Source organism: Oryctolagus cuniculus, chromosome 20, assembly GCF_051225735.1.
Source record: "Oryctolagus cuniculus isolate XC-2025 breed Fujian yellow rabbit chromosome 20, ASM5122573v1, whole genome shotgun sequence".
Taxonomy (NCBI): domain Eukaryota; kingdom Metazoa; phylum Chordata; class Mammalia; order Lagomorpha; family Leporidae; genus Oryctolagus; species Oryctolagus cuniculus.
Window position 1 is genome coordinate 23,258,396 of NC_142886.1, and position 18,831 is coordinate 23,277,226.

An 18,831-nucleotide genomic window follows, 5' to 3' on the forward strand; every position below is an offset into this window, starting at 1 on the left:
TTTCATTTGCATCCCCAATCTATGGTGGGAGATCTGGACCTAATTTTGTCTTTCCCCGCATGGCCACCCCATTGTCCCAGCACCACTCATTAAAAAGTCTGTCTTTGACACAGTAATGGTAGGTGCAAACTTTATCTTCTATTTCCAAATGTGCTTGGATCTATTTATGGGCTTTTGATCCTGGTCCAACTGGTCTATTTGTCTACTCATGCCTCCGTCCCACACTGCCTTAACCATAGTTTTATAGGAGATTTTAAGGTCTCGTGGTGCCAATCTCCAGTTTATTTATGAGTATTTTGAGGCTGTTCTTGCACATTTGTGTTTTTTAAGTCAACTTGTCTTACTCAATTAAAAAAAAAAGTTGATATTTTTATTGGGCTTCAAATAAATTTGTAAATTACCTCAGGAAGAACTGACATCTTTTAGTGTTAAGTCATTCTATCCAGAATCACAGGAGGCCTTCCCACTTGTTCTCTGAGTCTTTTCAAAAGTGTTTAAATTTTCTTCACATAGTTTTACACATTTGTTGTAAAATATATTTCTAAGTATTTTTTCTGCTTGCTATATAAATGGAATTATGTTCTCTGGTTATTATTTGTGTATATGAAGCCTTTTTTTTTTTTTGAGATTCAAAGATTTATTAAGAGTCAAAGCCCTCCGGCCAGAGCAGCATTGAGGGGAGGCTTCCAAGAGAGGGAGACCCCCTATATGAAGCCTATTAATTGCTATATGTTGGTTATATCCTGTTCCCTTGGATGTTTGAGTTAATGTTATCACCGAGTCACGAAGGTTTTATTCTCACACACGTGAAAATAGAGCAAGTTTTACTATAGGTTGAGTATCCCTTATCCAAAATGCTTGGGACCAGAAGCATTTTGGATTTCAGGTTTTTTTTCATATTTTGGAAAAGATTTCATACGTTTGCATTTACATATGCATAATGAAATGTCCTAGGGAGTGGAACCTACATCTGAACATGGAATTCACTTCTGTTTCATATACACACAGCCGGAAGGTGATTCATACAACCTTTCTAGTAACTTTGTGTAGGAACCAAAGTTTCACAATGTAGATTTTTTCACTTGCAGCAGCATGTTGTCACTCCAAATGCTTTGGACTTGGGAGCTTTTCGGATTTTGGATCTTCAGATTAGGGATGCTCAACCTGTGCCTTACCCATTCTTATGCCTCTAACTGACTTCGCCTGATTAAGCGCATCAGCTGTTACCTCTAGAATAAGGCTGCACGGCAGTGGCAGAGGCAGTACACATTCCTACCCGGTTCCTGATCTTAGTGGAAATGCCTGCAGTGTCCACCTATCCAATAGGATGCTGGCTTTAGCTCTAAGGCATAAATATTTTACCATATTAAGAAGGTATCCCACAATTCCTATTTTCTTGAGTGTTTTTAATTAAGAAAACGTTTTTGGGCCAGAATTGTGGTGAAGCAGGTTAAGCCCCCGCCTGCAATGCTGACGTCCCATGTGAGTGCCAGTTTGTGTCCTGGCTGTTCCTCTCCCAATCCAGCTGCCTGCTAATGTGCTTGGGAAAGCAGTGGAAGATGGTCCAGGGGATTGAGCCCCTGCCACTCACATAGGAGACCTGGATGGAGTTCCAGGCTGCTGGCTTCAGCCTGGCCCAGCCCTGGCCGTTGTGATCATTTGGGGCAATCTCTTTCCCTCTATCTCTTTCTCTTTCTTTTTCTCTTTGTCTCTCTCCTCCCCTGTCTCTATGATTCTGCCTTTCAAATAAATAAATCTAAAAAAAAAAAAAACAAAAAGAACAAGAAAAAATATTTTAACCACCCTATTGCTTCAAAAACTAGAACAAGGAAACCTTCATCATGCCCCTTCTATGTAATTTACATCCAAGGGGCACCAAATACAAGTTTGGGCAAGTTTCTCTTTGTGGAATTACTCCAGCTAACAAAGAAAGGCGAGATGATCAAGTAAGAATATCGCTATTTGGCAAGCCCTAATGAAACAGTCAATCTGGCTAAGGCACATCAACAGCTGGGGACGCCAGGCATCGCGTTCGTCCTGATGGAAACACCTACCACCACCGGTGCAGCAGTTGCCCCAAGGAGACAGAGCCAGAAAGGGATGGTGAGGGCGCAGAGTGGCAGAGAGACAGCGAGGGACAGCGAGGGGCAGCCTGAGCCCAGCCTCTAGCTCTAATCACCAACTTACAAGAAACAGGAAAAGGCAGAGGAGAGTGTGAAACGATACTACAGGGGCGCACTCAGGAAAATACACCCAGAGGAACTCTGTTGAACAATCAGATTTCTTCAACAAATCATTTAAGGGGGGAAATAAAGAGCAACACGGAGCGGAAATCTAGATACTCTAGATACAAAAATTATATATGAGGCTAATTCCAAAAGTTCATGGTAGTGAAAGTAAAAGATATACTTATTTTGGGCCGGCGCCGCGGCTCACCAGGCTAATCCTCCGCCTTGCGGCGACGGCACACCGGGTTCTAGTCCAGGTCGGGGCACCGGATTCTGTCCCGGTTGCCCCTCTTCCAGGCCAGCTTTCTGCTGTGGCCCAGGAGTGCAGTGGAGGATGGCCCAAGTGCTTGGGCCCTGCACCCCATGGGAGACCAGGAGAAGCACCTGGCTCCTGGCTTCGGATCAGCGCAGTGCGCCGGCCACAGTGTGCTGGCCGCGGCGGCCATTGGAGGGTGAACCAACAGCAAAAGGAAGACCTTTCTCTCTGTCTCTCTCTCTCACTGTCCACTCTGCCTGTCAAAAAAATAAATAAATAAATAAATAAAAGATATACTTATTTTGGCACAAAAAATTTTGAAATCCATGTACATACGGATTTCTTCAAAAAAGCTCATGAAAACATATATTATGAAAAAAGCATGCATGTATTTAAAAATTTTTAAAACAAAATAAATGTTTTAATTAATTAATTTACTTGAGAGAGAGAGTTACAAAAAGAGAGTGTGATCCCATTCCCAGGTTCACTAATTCATTCCTCAAAGGCCAGTAATGGCCAGGACGAGGCTGGGGCTGAAGCTGGGAACTAGGAACTTCCTCAGGGCTCCCACATGGGTAGCAGGAACCCAAGTACTGGAGCCATCACTGCTGCCTCCCAGGGTCTGCGTTCGTAGGAAGCTGGACGTGGGAACAAAGCCAGGAATTGAACCCAGGCACTCTGATGTGGGACATGGGCATCTTGAGCTCTAGACAAATACCCACCTCATACTTTTCTTCTAATTCCATTCTCCGTGAAGTTTTTGAAGTGTCTTTGTTTATATTTAAAGAAGCTATGAGGGTATATCAACTAATTGCCATCAATGGGCCTTGTTTGGCTCTCAATTCTAATAGAGTCTGGAGTAAACATATTTATAATACAAGTGAGGAAATGAGAAGTTTGACCGGGTGCTTGAGTACATGTTACCCATGTTGTTATTTCTGGTTATTTTTCTTAAAAAGTTAATCCTTGTCTTGTTGCCATATGTGTGAAATACTTCCAGGTAGCAGGATATTACAGCTAGGAGTATAGATGGAGGAGGCATGGAAGAAGTTTGGACAAGTGTTGGTCATTGTTGAAGTTGGTAAGGGTTTTATCATATAGAGGTTTCTTTAAAAAGTTTGACATTTCTTAGATGTCACATTTAGAACACGGGAGATAACACACAGTGGAATGTGATGGGCACAGCCAAGCAGTGGTGACCAATGTTAGTCAGAGCTCTCAAGGGTGAATGACCATTGAGACAGCCCCTGGTGGCCACCACCTATGTCTCTCTCCTCAGGCACAAAGATCACCCCAGGTCCCTGTAGAGCAAGGGTCCCAAGGCCACGGAGACAATGAGCAAAACTGACTGCCCTTCACCCCAGGAGCCCAGTGACAAGAGTCCCGCCCTCCTCTCCACCCATGAAGGACTCCTAGCTCCTCAGCTCTCTCCCTCCCACAGAGAAAGCCCCCCCACTCACGTCATTCTCTGAGGTCCCACAGAGAATGCAGGACTTGCACTCAATGCACTGCCACTTGTAGGTCTTGACGGCCTCAGTCATGTTCAGGGTGAACTGTAGGCAGGTAGGGTGACCTGGAAGAAGCCAGAAACAGCAGTGTCAAGGACCACAGGGTCTAAGCTGTCACCTCTCAGCACTATTAACTGAAAACACACTGATGCCTCACTCAAGGGGACGCAGAGGTAGCACAAGTTAGGAAACAAACTGGGGACCTGGACAGAGCTCCAGCCACATTCCTTACCACCCTCCCCCGTCACATCCACTCCAGGCCCTAGAAAGACGTGAGCATTAACCCTTTTGCTGGGGACAGATGCATCCAATTGCCCTGGTCCTAACAGTCACATCCTCCACAGGTGTAAGCAGTGGGGGAGAACAGGAAGTGGTGATCAGGGAGAACAAGACAGGAAATGGCCAAGCACACAGACAAGGCAGCCCCCTGAGAAGCACCAGCATCTCCCCCCAAGCCCAGCATCAGCTGTGGAGGGAAACCCCTAAGAGCTAGCTGGAGTTGAACCTTCTGGTCCAAAAAGTTGTTGGCACTGACTCCGAATATAAAGGAGGGGAGGCAGAAGGAGGGAGGGAAGTTTCCAGGGCTAGGACCCGGGAGCAAGATGTGGCATTCATTGTGATCCAGAGTGTCTGTGCCCATGCACGGCAGGGCAGCTGCACACAAAGCCCCAACCAGTGCAGGGACACAGAAGGAAGTGGCCTGGCAGGGAGCATCACAGCCTATCACCCACCAGGGCTACTCTATAAGGACAAGTTACTCTCTTGTCTACATCTCAAGTGTGCCACAGTAGCCAAAGCAATACCAAGACATTGTTGTAAGAATGCTGTGACCTTAGCGCACAGGATCCCAATAGGCCAACACCTGAGGCTTGACCCGTGGAGCTGGACTCTGTTATCCATCATGGTTCACTGCAGCACTGAGAGGACAGCCATGAGCTCTAGAATGTGAAGGCCCTTGACCTTGTGCTTGGGGAGGAGGGAAACTTGGATGACGGTCTCAGGTTTCCCAGTGCTGTAAACCAGACAGGAATCTGCCCATGGCACCCAGGGCTGGGCCCATTACCGACTCTGCCACAAAAGGCTTGACGGCTTTGCCTCACACTGGGGGTTCACCATATTACCCCTTCCATGTAAGGCTCCTTGTGCCTTCAAGAAAGATACTACCACAGTCAGCTCCACTGACCTAGTGCCCTACACGACAGATCACCTGGCACCGCCACCCCTTAGCCAAGCCACACCCCAGGCCGCGTTCCCACTTCCTTCCTTTCAGATCTCCAGGGAGCTGGTCACATCCTCGTCATTTGTGCAGTCAATATAAGGACCCTCACATTTTTGGGCTCCACAAATAGAAGCCACACAGTGTTATCTCTGAGAGCGCAAGAGTGGCCGTGGAAATGGCTGGATGGAGGGTTGGGGCAGAGGCACTTAACAAGCACAGGTGGACGCATCAGGGAGGGCCGATCTAAAGCTCTTTAAAGACTTCTCAGGGGCCACGTGATCCAGAGACTCCCACACATCTAACTTCAGCTCTCTCAAAATGACACCATGGCAGTGGCCCCAAAGAGAAGGAAGCCTTGCATTTAAAAGTCTGGCTGAACATCCAGCACCTCATATCCATCTAAGAACACCTGCCAGGGTTGTTCCCTATTCCAGTCTCTCGGGGGAGAAAACACCTGAGTGGCGTGGGCTGCGGATGTCCAGGTTCTCTGATGGAGCACCCCTGGGGAGGACACAGCGGAGGCCATGGAGCAGATACTTATGTGGCCAAGTTGTCTTCATGGTCGCAGTTCCATGGTCGTAGGCCATACCCCAGCCACGACCAGCCAGCATGCAGTATCTGTTCATTAACAGGCGTAGTCGTGTGCCTCACTGACATTTTGCTCAATGATAGACAACATATACAGCAGTGGTCCCAGCAGATTATAATGGAGCTGGAGAATTCCTACTGCCTCGGGATGCTGTAGCCATCCTAAGGTCACAGTGCAACACCCTGCTCATGGGGTTGTGGTGGTGCTCTGTAAACACACCGTGCTGGCAGGTTTATAAAATTAGAGCACATACAGGGCACTTCTGAAAAGTTTATGGAAAAAGGGAATTAGACGATAAGTTTTCTGGTGCAAAAAATTCCAAAATCATGCATAGTTTCTCCAGAATATACATTTTTTTTGACAGGCAGAGTCAGACAGTGAGAGAGAGAGACAGAGAGAATGGTCTTCCTTCCGTTGGTTTACCCCCAAAATGGCCACTACAGTTGGCGCTCTGCGACCGGCGCACCACGCCGATCTGAAGCCAGGAGCCAGGTGCTTCCTCCTGGTCTCCCATGCGGGTGCAGGACCCAAGGACCTGGGCCATCCTCCACTGCCTTCCGGGGCCACAGTAGAGAGCTGGACTGGAAGAGGACCAACCGGGACAGAATCCGGCGCCCCAGCTGGGACTAGAACCCGGCGTGCCAGTGCCGCAGGTGGAGGATTAGCCTAGTGAGCCACAGCATCGGCCCAGAATATACATTTTTCATGAATTTTTTAATGACCCCCTCAGACACACAAACTTTTTTTGCTCCAAAGTAAGCTTATCTTTTAATTCCACTTTACATGATCTTTTTGTACAATTAAGTACAGTACCTAATACTTAACCATGATAATAAATTATTATAGTTCTGGGTTATGTAGTTATGATATTATATTTTTATCAATATTTTAGAGTACACTCTACACTCACGAAAAAATCATGCTCTTTTTTTTTTTTTCTTTTTACAGGCAGAGTGGACAGTGAGAGAGAGAGAGAGAGAGAAAGGTTTTCCTTTTGCCATTGGTTCACCCTCCAATGGCCGCCGCGGCCAGCGCGCTGCAGCCGGTGCACCACGCCTATCCGAAGGCAGTAGCCAGGAGCCAGGTGCTTCTCCTGGTCTCCCATGGGGTACAGGGCCCAAGGACTTGGGCCATCCTCCACTGCACTCCCTGGCCACAGCAGAGAGCTGGCCTGGAAGAGGGGCAACTGGGACAGAATCCAGTGCCCCAACCGGGACTAGAACCCGGTGTGCCGGCACTGCTAGGCAGAGGATTAGCCTATTGAGCTGCGGCGCGGGCCCATGCTCACTTTTAAACGGTGTTTACTGCATATGTTGATGCCATCATTTTCTTTTGTGCTTGATTTAATCTTGCCTGTAAATACACTCAATGAAGTTCCAACAAGGACAAAATCATCCAACAGTGGATTTCTCAGAAGGCACCCTGTCGTTAATTGACACTTGACTGTATTTGTCAAGCACCTGCTAGGCCAGCTATTGTGCTAGACAGAAGAGAGACAGTGACAAGCCAGACACCCCGAGCCCTCTCTGTCTAGCCAAAAAGACCTCAAATTAACAAATTACACACATATCTATTTCATCACAATGGTGTGATGAAGGAAAAGTGTAACTGACAACGAAAATAAACCACAGGAGAACCAATGATAACCTGAGATGTCAAGGAAGCCCCGAGAAATATCTGGAAGTTGACAGCCCCAGCGGGAGAAGACAAGGTGGCTGGGTACCAGGGGAGCGATTTCCAGGAAACGGAACAGCCTGTGTGGAGGCCTCGAACAGGGGAGGAGCTTGGCAGATGGGCGGGGAGGGAGAGGTCAGTGGGCAAAAGGAGAGCCAGAAAACCCCGGCACTAGCAGCCCTGACTTAGGGCTCTGAGACTTAAAATTCACCAAAGAGCTTTAAGCAGGGTGGGGACTGGGTGACACTGTGTGTTTAAAGGTGAGCCAGTGATCAGCATTGCAGCACACAGGTTAGGCTGCAGCTTGTGACACCAGCATTCCATATCAGAGTGCTGGTTCAAGTCCCGGCTGCTCCCTGCTCATATGCCTGAGGAATAGCGGACAATGGTCAAGTGCTGGGAGAGACCTAGATGGGGTTTCTGGCTCCTGGGCTCAGCCTGGCCCAACTGCAGCCATTGCAGCCATTTGGGATATAAACCAGTGTATGGGAAAAATCAATCAATCAATCAACTAATCTCTCCCTCTTTCTTTCTCCCCTCTCCCCACTCCCACCCCCCAGTCTGTGCCTTTCAAATAAATAAATAACTCTTTAAAGGAACATCCTTTAACATAAAGAAACCTTTGGGTGATGGACTGATTCTATGTCTTCATTATGTTGGTGGCTACATAGGTGGTGAGACTGCACACAACTACACACGGACACACACAAACGTGCACACAGGTGTGTGTGCACGTGAAAACCATAAACCCTGAGTCAAGACTGCGATTGCATCAGGGTCAGTCGCCTGGCTTTGATATTGAACCACAGGCATGTAAGGTGTCACTACTGGGAAACTGGATGAAGGCCACACACAACGTCTCTAACATATTCTGTCATTTCCCGTGAATCTATAGTTATTTTAAAGTAAATAGTTGAAAAGATCTTAAATAAGGAATAAAAATTTAAATCACTGGGAAGGAACAAAGGGACGAGCTGCTGTCTGGGGGAAGAATTTGTTTGGGAAGAGAGGGGTAGAGAGATGCAAGGACTGATACCAGGAAATGAGTTAGGGGTCTGAGGCCATGGCCAGGGAGGAAACCAGAGTGACTCAAGAAAGGCGGAAATTTGATAAATAACTGGCAAGACGTGGCCATTGTTTGGAAGTTGGGAATGTGTGAAAGAGATGAGAAATATTCCCCAGTGTCCGACCCAAGAACCCAAGTAGATTGCAGCAAACATTCTCAGATGAGGAAGACTTGAAAGAACTCAGGCACCAATTGGAGGTGCTCAGGCCTCCCGTCGTGAGCACAGTGAATTCAGGGAGGAGCATGAGCCTCCCCATGGAAACGTCCAGAAGACAGGCAGAGAGACGGGTTTGGCGCTCAAGAGGGAAGTACAGGCTAAAGAGGGAAATTTAGGAGGCTGTGCTAAACAGGTGGTAATTGAAACTGTGAGAATCAGTGAAATTATTCGGGAAAGAAGAGAAAGGAAGAGGAGAGAAGAAATGAGATGGAGAGAACGGCCCCAACCTGAGCTTTGAGAGACTCAACTACTTAAGACAGAGAGAACAAAGAGCAAGGCATCTGAGGAAGATGACCGAGCGATCGTCGGCGAAAGCAGGCCAGCAGCCACAAGAAGAGACTTGAAGAAGGTGATCAGCTGTCGACAACCACACGTCCTCAAGTTTGCAGCTGCTCCAAGGTGATCCGCAGGAGGGAGTGCGGGCAGACCAGAGGGAGCGCTGCCCTGCTACTAACACCACTCTCCAGTGAGGCCACCCTCCCGGGAGGCAGGGGCAGGACACGGAACTCAGCAGCCACAGGTACTTCAGGAGCTGTCTCCAAGCATGCGAAAGGGAGCGACGCATGTGTCATTCATGGAGCAAGCAACACCTCACAGATATTTATGAGGGTCAACTGCATGTCCAGCTTCGCCCAGGCCACTGTGCGGAGCTCTGAAGACATTTTCTGGGATAGTTTTAGACCAGGGAACGGTAGCAAGCAGGCTTTGGAAGCCCCTGTTGGAAGTCTCTGGAAAAAGTCCCATGGGTTGCTTCTGTGTTCCTATTTGGAGAATGCTGTTGGCCTCCTAATACCTTCACATCTGAAGGAAAGGAACTAAGCTCACCCAGCCTTCAGCCCGGTGGGAAGACACAGAACTGAGACGAGCCTCGGCCTGGCTGCACAGCCCCTTCTCAGAGCTCAAGACATCCCTCAAATGCCAGAGGAAAGCAGGAGATGGAAACAGTCTCCCAACGTCTCAGCACGGAGCAGAGCGCCAAGAGTTAAGTCATCCCGACAGCCATCAGCAGGTGCAAAAACGATGCCCAGAACAAATCCATACCAGGATTTGATTGAGCTGTTTGTTGTCTGTCTCCAAAAACTGGAAAAAGCCAGATAAAACTGCAAGAACAAGACTTCTTATCTACCAGGAAAGTGACTAAATAATACACGCGGCTGGGCCACAGGAAAAGTCTCTAAGGAAAGCGGCAGAAGCCCATCTCTTAAGTTTCACTGCTAGAACTCCTTGATTTGGTCGGGTACTAATTCCTGAAATCCTTGGAAGTAAAAGCAAAACAGAAAAAGCCTTTCCAATTTAAGGCTGGAACAATGAAAGGAGGCACATTGCTACGGTGCTGCTCGTTCGTGTTCTCTAGCTACCTGAGGGTCCCTTGCTTAATTTCCATGGCATAGGGAACCATCATCCTCCAAAGCACTTGGCTGGAAATCGAGATTCTTTCATATCTCCAGTCCTCTCAAAGCGGGGAGTATCCATATTGCTGTTTAAATCACCCAACATAGTGAAGGGGAAAGAGCCCCTCCCCGCCCCGCCTGGGTGCAGTGATTCAACAGGACATGTACAAGATTCCAATTACCAAAATGAATTTAGAAAGTGGCTCAGGGTGCATGACTCATCGTCAGCAGACCATTAAAAGGCAAGTCCTTCCTGAATGTTCCTCAAAATTTGTTTGTTCAGGAGGGCTCAGTAAGTCCCTGCCCACTTGTTTAGTGGGTGTGAAAGAGGCATTTCTCATCCAGCCCGAACCCCTCCCAGAACTGACCTCAACAGTGCCCAGAGGTTGGGACAGGAAATGTCCCTGTTGGCCACCATGCCCGGAAGACCTAACTTCTGGTCTGGGCTCCCAGCTAACAGGCGTTTGGCTTCAGGGATTCTTTTAGCAGACAGGAAGAAAAGGGACATGAGTGGGTATGGGAGACAGACGGGAGAAGACAGTACGTGAGGCTGGGAGTAAATGGCCGTTTTGCTACTCCAGAAAAAAGAGAAGGCAGGTGTCTGGAAGCAGTGACTGCCGCCTTGTTATTCGAAGAATACAACCCTTATGTCATTACGAAACACCTGTGCGTAGATGCCGAGAGCAGGCCAGGGACATCAAGTGGGATTTTGTGGGATTGGAGTGAGGAGGCTCACAGATGAACACCCAGGCAAAACCAGCGCTACTTTCATACTCACAGCTGCCTGTTTCCATACATGCTTATACACAACTGCCCCCACACACAGATATTTCCATCCTGTTGGAGAAGAAAATATCTAAATATACCTTGCTGATGAAGTTGACAGTATGGTGCAATAGAAGCGAATACAGGCATCAACCAATAGATCTCAGTCTGTAGACATTCAGGAAGTGGAAGAAACCCAGGCCATTTCCAATAAACCCTGGGCAAGACAAATACACGAACTGCTATGATGTGTCTCTTACATTACGATTCTTATTAAAAGAGGTTTTTATTTCATTATCGCCAGTATTTAATTTGGACTTGGCTGAGCCACATCAGTGATTAAATTAGAGCTCTAGGAAAAAAACTCTCTTGCTAGGTATGTGCTAAAAACATAAATAAAGTAGATACAAATAACTGTGGAACTAGAATGGTCTATTATTTATTCATTGTGAAATTATAAACATCTAATTATAGTTTATTACCTTATCCATCAATGTTGATCTCTTGCAAAGTAATTTTTCAGAAAAGGAGAACCTGAATATCCCTGGTTCTCAGGCACGGAAGGGCAAAATTCAAATTGTGCTCATTGTTCTGATGCTTGGTTTATAGAAACTGTATTCTATAAAATACACAGGATCAATGGCATCCCAAAATAGCACCAGAAACAAATCTCCCTGGGCGTTCATTAGACAATAATTTGACTCTAATTTCTAACAGCTCTCTACACCCATGGACACATAAAACTTCCAGTGTTTACATATTACAAATACATATACAGGAAGCTATAGCTAAAGCATTTATACAAAGTACATTCAAATCTGAATCATGCCAAAGAGTGATTTGCGGAAGAAAAAAATACTACCAGCTCACTTAGGGAAACTTCACATTCAAGCAGATCCATTCATCCTCACGCCCCCCAATCCCATTTGTTCTCCTGCACTTTGGGGCCTCACTTGTCAGATGGAGGGAAAGAGGCTGTCCCTGAACTTGACCTATAAAGGAGTGAGCCAATTCTGAGCCCTCAAGAACCAGTCCCTCACACACACATGACGACACGTATGTTCACCAGGCACCCTCTTCATGTGGATTATTTCACAAGCTCTGCTTTGGGGACTTTGTGCAGTGATCCAAGGCTCACCTGTCACCTGTTCCTGATGTGGCTTGTCATGCTTAAGACACCTGCAAATTAATGACCGCAGTGACACAATGGAGGCACCTGAATGGCTCCTGCTTTTTGTTCCCTCACCATTTTTAATGTACTTCCAAGAAGACAAGATAAAGAAAGTGGAACAAAGACCACGCAGCAAAAAGGCATTGAAAACCAATGATGGTGATCTGTGGCTGTCCACTTGGCTTGCTGTCCACACCTCGTGGTGCAGCAAGGTCTGCTTGTTTTTCCCCTCAGACTGCCAGGTTCTACGGCCTGGGCACCACGTCACCTGCAAACCACAGTACCTGCTGCCCTAATCGTCATCATCAATAATCACGCCAGGCACATCCATGCAAGAGCATCAGGACCACTTTTAATGGGGTAAACAGCTCAGGGTTTATGACGCCATTCTCAGATGGCCCCAGAAACTCCATGAGTTTTCACAGCCAAGCAGTATCCAAGGTGGAGTCCCCTGGAAATAGAACTACACCCGTCTATAAACCTCACGACATTGTGGGTGGTCCTCTTAAGTGGCGATGATGGGATGAGCAAGGCTTGGCTTGGATTTCTATCCCTTACTTGACTGGCCCAGGTTACAGCGAAGGCACAGCACGAGAAAGATGTCAAGAGTCATAGTAATGACCCCAGAGCCCCTAATTAGTCACTGCAGCTGAGGACCCCAGATAACGTATGCATTTATTCATTCATTTGATGAGTGGTTTTTGAATAAACAAATGAGCCAGGCATTCTTTTCAGTACTGGAGATACAGCGGTGAGAAGAACCGAACTGCTGTCTTCATGGAAGGAATGCCAGCACGTGCGGCCTGGCACAGATTCCAAGTCCTCTGGACGAGTCACTTCCCCCCCAGGCATTACTCGTCCAATGCATTCAATTAAAGGACTGGAATCTGCTATCTATGAAGCTGTGGGCACATCTAGGCCACCCAGAAATGGTATTTTTAGAGATACAATTGATCCCAAAATTGCCTTTCTGCTTGCAGGGATAAACAGAGCCTTCTATCGTTTGCCAGATAAAATTAAAAATGAATTAAAAAAACTAAGAAGGAAATTAAAATAGCCAATCAGTACTGCTAGAATTCATGTTGATTTTCCCGCGTTGACTAGCGCAGTCTTAGAACAATGTCAACACCAAACTGTGCATGCCTGCAACATAATGCAAAAGAATGCTAAAAGTCCAAAGAGCTCCTCACCAATCACAGCACCTCCCCGCCCACCACACATGTTAGACTGGCACAGATGCGGTGTCCTAAGTCTGCAGGCAGACAGACGCCCTGGGTAAGGGTCCATCCACGAGGGATATTAGATCTGGGTTGAGCTGGTTGAGTGACAGTGGGCAGCTAGCACCTTCCAGGGACAGGGAGACGAGCATCATTAACACGAGCAATGAGGGCTGACCCCCCACTCTTCAAACTCAGCTGGAAGTTAGATTACAGGCCAGCATCTGACAAAGTGGTGCTCACTCCACAGCTGTGTCTGCAGGCCGGCCTGCTCCTTGTCCAGAGTCCAACAGGCCGGAATCCTTGACATTGGAGATGCATTTCAGGACTCTCTGGACATCAGCTCTGGCTGACAGCTCTGGGTTTTCTTCAGGAAAGTGAGCCTAGGAAGCTATGGTAACTCCCGTGGCTCCTTCTGTCCTGAGTAGGTCCCCGAGGGCTCCGTGATGTCTATAATTGATGGATAACTAATGGAAATCAGCAGCGATTACTCAACTCCAGATTGCCCACCATCCCAAGTGCTAACTTTCCTACGTTAGATTAATTCATGGGTGGTCAGAGTTCCTGAGTCTTCAAGGCCCTTGGAGGTGATATTCCCATTTTTTTCCCCTTCAAAAATATTTCATAGAGTTGTGCTAAGTCAAAAGAAAAACGCACTTTCTTGATTTCCTGTCTGTGGGGAGCAACTCGGACTAGACTAAGTTACTGGAATTAAGACTTATTCTATGCATCTGCTCTCCCACAATATGGCGCTGGGAGAGGAGGAAACAGCTTCTACACAGCTGCCTCCAGTTCAACCAATAACCTGCAGGAGCTGATCCTGCTCCTGATTGGAGGAGAGCAGCGTACTCGGCGTGTGGGTAGCAGAGTTGGGATTGGTGGAAGAGGACTATAAAGGAGGAGAGAGCCAACATGCACCAGGAACACCTGAGGAACATCTATCTGAAGGAACACCTGAGCAGTCCCCGAGAAGCCCCCGAGAGAGCCGGCCGGCGGTGTGCCGCTCCCCCGAGGAAGTGGGGAAAGTGGCAGGGGGAACTGCCCCTCCACGGAGGTGGAGGGACGGCAGCCAACCTGGGAAGAACCAGCAGCAAACCCGGGAAGGGCCGAGCAGACGAAAAAACAGCGCAGGGTCCTGTGTCGTTCCTCCGCGAAGAGGGGGAGCGACACCTGTCTTTTTCTGGATGAGGCTGAGATGCAGGTACCGAAAAGCCTAGAAGGAAATGACTAACAGCACATCCAGGACACTTAGACACTTTGTTTTACACTTCAGAAGCCAATTTTGGTCTAATCTAGAGGGTTCAGGGCCAGTGCTGTGGTATAGCGGGTAAAGCTGCTGCCTGCAGTGCCAGCATCCCATGTGGGTGCCGGTTCCAGACCCGGCTGCTCCACTTGCTATTCAGCTCTCTGCTGTGGCCTAGGAAAGCGGTGGAAGATGGCCTAAGTCCTTGGGCCACTACACCCACATGGGAGACCCACGTGGGAGACCCAGAAGAAGCTCCTGGCTCCTGGCTCCAGATCAGCACAGCTCCGGCCCTTGCAACCCAATTGGGGAGTGAACCAGCGGATGAAAGACCTCTCTCTCTGTCTCTCTTCTTCTCCTTCTCTCTCTGTGTAACTCTGACTTTCAAATAAATAAATAAATCTTTAAAATAAATAATTTGGAGGGTTCTTCTGACTTTACAACTTACTTGATTATAATCAGACTCATTTTTAAATTATATTTAATTTGACCAAATCCACCAAGAGCCTACTAATGCCAGGAACTCTGCTAGGAGGTGAAGTTTTGGGGATGAATGAGAAGCCCGCCTCGAGAAGCTCCGGTTCACAGGGGTGGTGGGCAGTGACCTCCATCGACTGCGAGTTGGCCTTCATGACTCGCCGTAACTAGTGGAATGTGACGGAGGGATGGGACACCACTTCTAAGTTTATACAAAGGCCGTGGCTTTCATCTCCAGCACTTGCTCTTGTGCCTTCTTGCATCCTTGCTCCAAAGGAAGCCGGCTGCCATGTGGTGAGGTGCCCAGGGAGGTCCACTTGGTTCAGTCCAACAGCCCAGGGGGAGTTGAATCCTGCCAAAAACCACACGAGTGGACTTGGAGTGACATCTTCTCGGTCATGCCTTCAGACAGGATCATGGCCCAGGCTGTGAACTTGACTGCAACCTTCTGAGAGACCTCAAGCCAGAAGCTCTCAGCAAGGCCACATCTTGATTCCTAACACAGAAATTATGAGATAATAGATGCTTGTTATTTTAAGCTATTAAAGTTCTGGAGTACTTTGTCACGTAGCAACAGATAACTATTACAGGGAAACAGACATTTTTTAAAAATGACTATATTGCAATGCAGTAAGTGCTATACTGGAAAATGAATAAAGTTCTTATAGATGAGAAAGGAATAAACAGTGTTGGGGTGGCTCAGGGAAAGCCATAGAGAGAAGAGACAGTCATCAAGTTGGGTCTTAAAGGATAAATAGGAGTTTTCCATATGAAAAGAGAGAGAGAGAAAAGAGCAGGGAGAAGGAGCAGCAGGACATACAAAGTACATGGTCCATTCAGGAAAAGTAGAGGAACTGTAGGAGGGCAGGGGAAAAGGGAGATGGCAGGTGATGATGCTAGAAAGGTAAAGATTTGAAAGAACGCTCATGCAGGCACAAGGATATAAATCTAGCTAAGCTGTGAGGATTCCTCAGAGGTCTGGACACAGGGACCTGATTCGCGGGTCCCCATGCTTCAGAGAGGTGACTGCATACAAAGGACCTAGTTGGGCTAGGGTGACACGTCATTGTTGGAAATGAAGACATTAAAAACATCATGAAGACAACCCAGTGAGAAGATGGAGCCCATGGGGGCAGAGAGAGAGCAAGAGAGCCCAGAGAAAAGCATATCACAGCATCTAAGGAGGAGGACCCAGTGGTACCACTCTTGAGTGAGAGAGGAAGTAGGGGTCAAGAGCCAAAGACAACATGTCGCTCTGGCCAAGCCTTTGTGATTGGAAACTAAATGGCTCCAGGGCTCTCACATATCCTTGGGTGGCTGGATGGTGTCTGCATTGTTGAGGGACAAAGTCACACACAGATGATCTCACAACACACCTGTCGTGCCACAGGCTTTGTCTATCGCCCTCAAGCACAGAGGCACCACTTGAAATAGTCTTAAGAACGTCTCCGACTCCATTCATTCATAGCAGGGGTCATTTTTGGTATAGGTTTCATGGCCAAAGCTACCAACCTCAGTTTCTGTCCATCCCCAGGAGGTGCATCAAATCCACTGCAAGTCATTTCTTTCCTTCTGACCTTGGGTTGAAGTCCCAGGTATCTGTGCCCTGCCCACAAGGCTGCAGCAGGTCCTGGTGGAGGCTCCTCCCACAATCCCAGAGTCTGGTCCAATGAGAGTCATGCAAACTCTCCCAAGAAGGAGCAGCACTGCAAACCACACTGATCGGGAGGTGAGGGTGGAAATGATGGCCAAACAGCAACATCGGTGCGTCTTAAAAATATCCGAAAATTACTGGATCCTCCTCATTTGCAAGAGGTAGAGGCTGTTTCCCTCTCCTGGAATGTAGGCTGGATGAAATGACTTGCTCTTAACAAATGCAGTAAGGAAGAGATAACAATATGCAATTTTGGAGACCAGGTTTAGGCACCATGATTTCCATTTTGTTCCACCTTCTACCTGTCTCTGCCATGTCACTCAAGCTGGAGGCAGTCAGCTGCTGCGCTGTGAGTTGCTCCATAGAAAGGTCTTCACTGGGAGGGATTGCTCACCCAGCACACGTGGGTGAACTTGGAAGTGACTCCTTCAGCCCCCGTTGAGCCTGGAGATGACTGTGGCCCAGCCAACACCTTGACCGCAGCCTCATGAGACACGAGCTAAGCCATTCCCAGGCTCCTGACCCTCAGAAAGTGTGAGATAATAAGTGGTTGCAGTTTTTAGTGGCTATACAGCCACAGATAATGAATAAGGTGACACAGAAGGAAAAGGAAAGGGTTGGGGCAAAAGGTTCTAGAAAACCAGACAGTTGGCAGGATTCCTGCTTAGGCAGAGTCTGACTTGAGTTCCCAGGTAAGGTGAGGCTCGGCACTGGGCTGAACAAGGAAGGGCAGAAGAGGGGCTTGGGATTTTATAGCACTCCCTCTCCTCCATGGAGGGCTGTTATTCTTTTACTTAATGGTTCATCTTAAAAGGCTAATACTAGGATCTAAGATGACCTACACGACAATGAGAGAATGATGAAAAACCAATGTGCTTGCAGGTGGGTCCTCACAACCCATAGAAACATGAATGCATCGACCTTCAGTGTCCTGGGCCAGCCAGTGGCCCTAAGGAGATGGGCTCCACCAAACAGGCTGCCATCTTCATCCTCTAGCTTTGCCCTCCATCCCGCCGGCTCACCTGCACCCTGCTCTATTCCACTTTTACCTGCCTCAGCTTGTCTCTCACAGCCAACAAACTTTCCATTTAGGCTCACAGGAAGAAGCACCATGTCATAAAGATGGAAAGATGATCAAAAAGATTATGAGAAGAGCCAGAACCTACAGCCAGTGTTTGGCCTAAAGGAAATAGGGCTTGTATACCTCAATGACCATTACGCATAACTTTGCCAAGGAAGCACCTCCATACTCATTGGCTTTTGTCTGATTCTCCATAATTACCTCATGAGATAGGTAGGACTGAAAGGGATGGCCTTGGTTTACAAATTGAGAAACTGAGGCTCAGGCAGCCAACTAGTAGTAGAGCCAGGGCTGGAATCTATGTCTTCACGTTCTAAACCTTTGGTTCTCACTACATCATGTCCAGGATGCAATGGCCCAACTTCATTTCAACTCCTTATGCTGAGCTCTGAACCATACATTTTCCCCTGTTATGTACAAGAAATCTGCTAAGGCACAGTGATGTGGGTCACTGCACCTTACCATGCCTTGGTCTCCTGAGTTTGAACCACACAGGGCTGGACTGACTGTCCCCAAAGGCCCCCTTTGGCCTCAATGTTCCATGCCTCTGGCAAAACTACTCAGGAATCAGGGCTTGCTGCATGAAGCAGAGCCTTGGGTTCTCACCATCTGTCGGGGCTAATCCTGAAGCCCTGGGGAAGAATCGCTCAGGAGTGAGCCAGTCCAGCCCACACAAAGGGGCCCTGGAGGCTGCTGGAAATAGGTTAGCAGTCAATGGTGGTGGTACTGGGCTTCTGCTCCGGAAACGCTCAGCAGAGACACCCCAACCTCATTGGCCACAGCTCCTCAGCCAGAGGCTGCAGGTGGGGAAGTGTCACTGCCCCACCCCCTCACAATCCCACCCCATCTTGCTGGGCCTGTTATTCCAACACGGAGCCAGTTGTCTATGTCCTCCCTAGGACCTCCCCACATCCCTGCCCAACACCAGTTCACCCTCTGAAAAGAGCACAAAAAGCCGCCTGGCATCCAAAGCTGATCTCCCAGCAGCCCCAGACACCTCCACTACGCTGTCCGTCAAGAAAAGACAGGACTGCTCCTCACCCACCTATTTTAAGGAAGCGTAAATAGCAGACGG

At 47.9% G+C, this 18,831-nt stretch overlaps 1 protein-coding gene across 2 annotated transcripts in view; it reads right to left on the bottom strand.

The window, feature by feature from the left end:
• The window catches only part of DPF3 (double PHD fingers 3), a 307,659-nt gene that overhangs the window by 17,466 nt on the left and 271,362 nt on the right, over positions 1–18,831 (bottom strand). For both annotated transcript variants that reach the window (XM_051826041.3, XM_017349461.4), the window contains one exon: positions 3,945–4,057. In XM_051826041.3, coding sequence (XP_051682001.1) covers positions 3,945–4,057 — 113 coding nt within the window. The remainder of the gene's footprint in view (positions 1–3,944; positions 4,058–18,831) is intronic.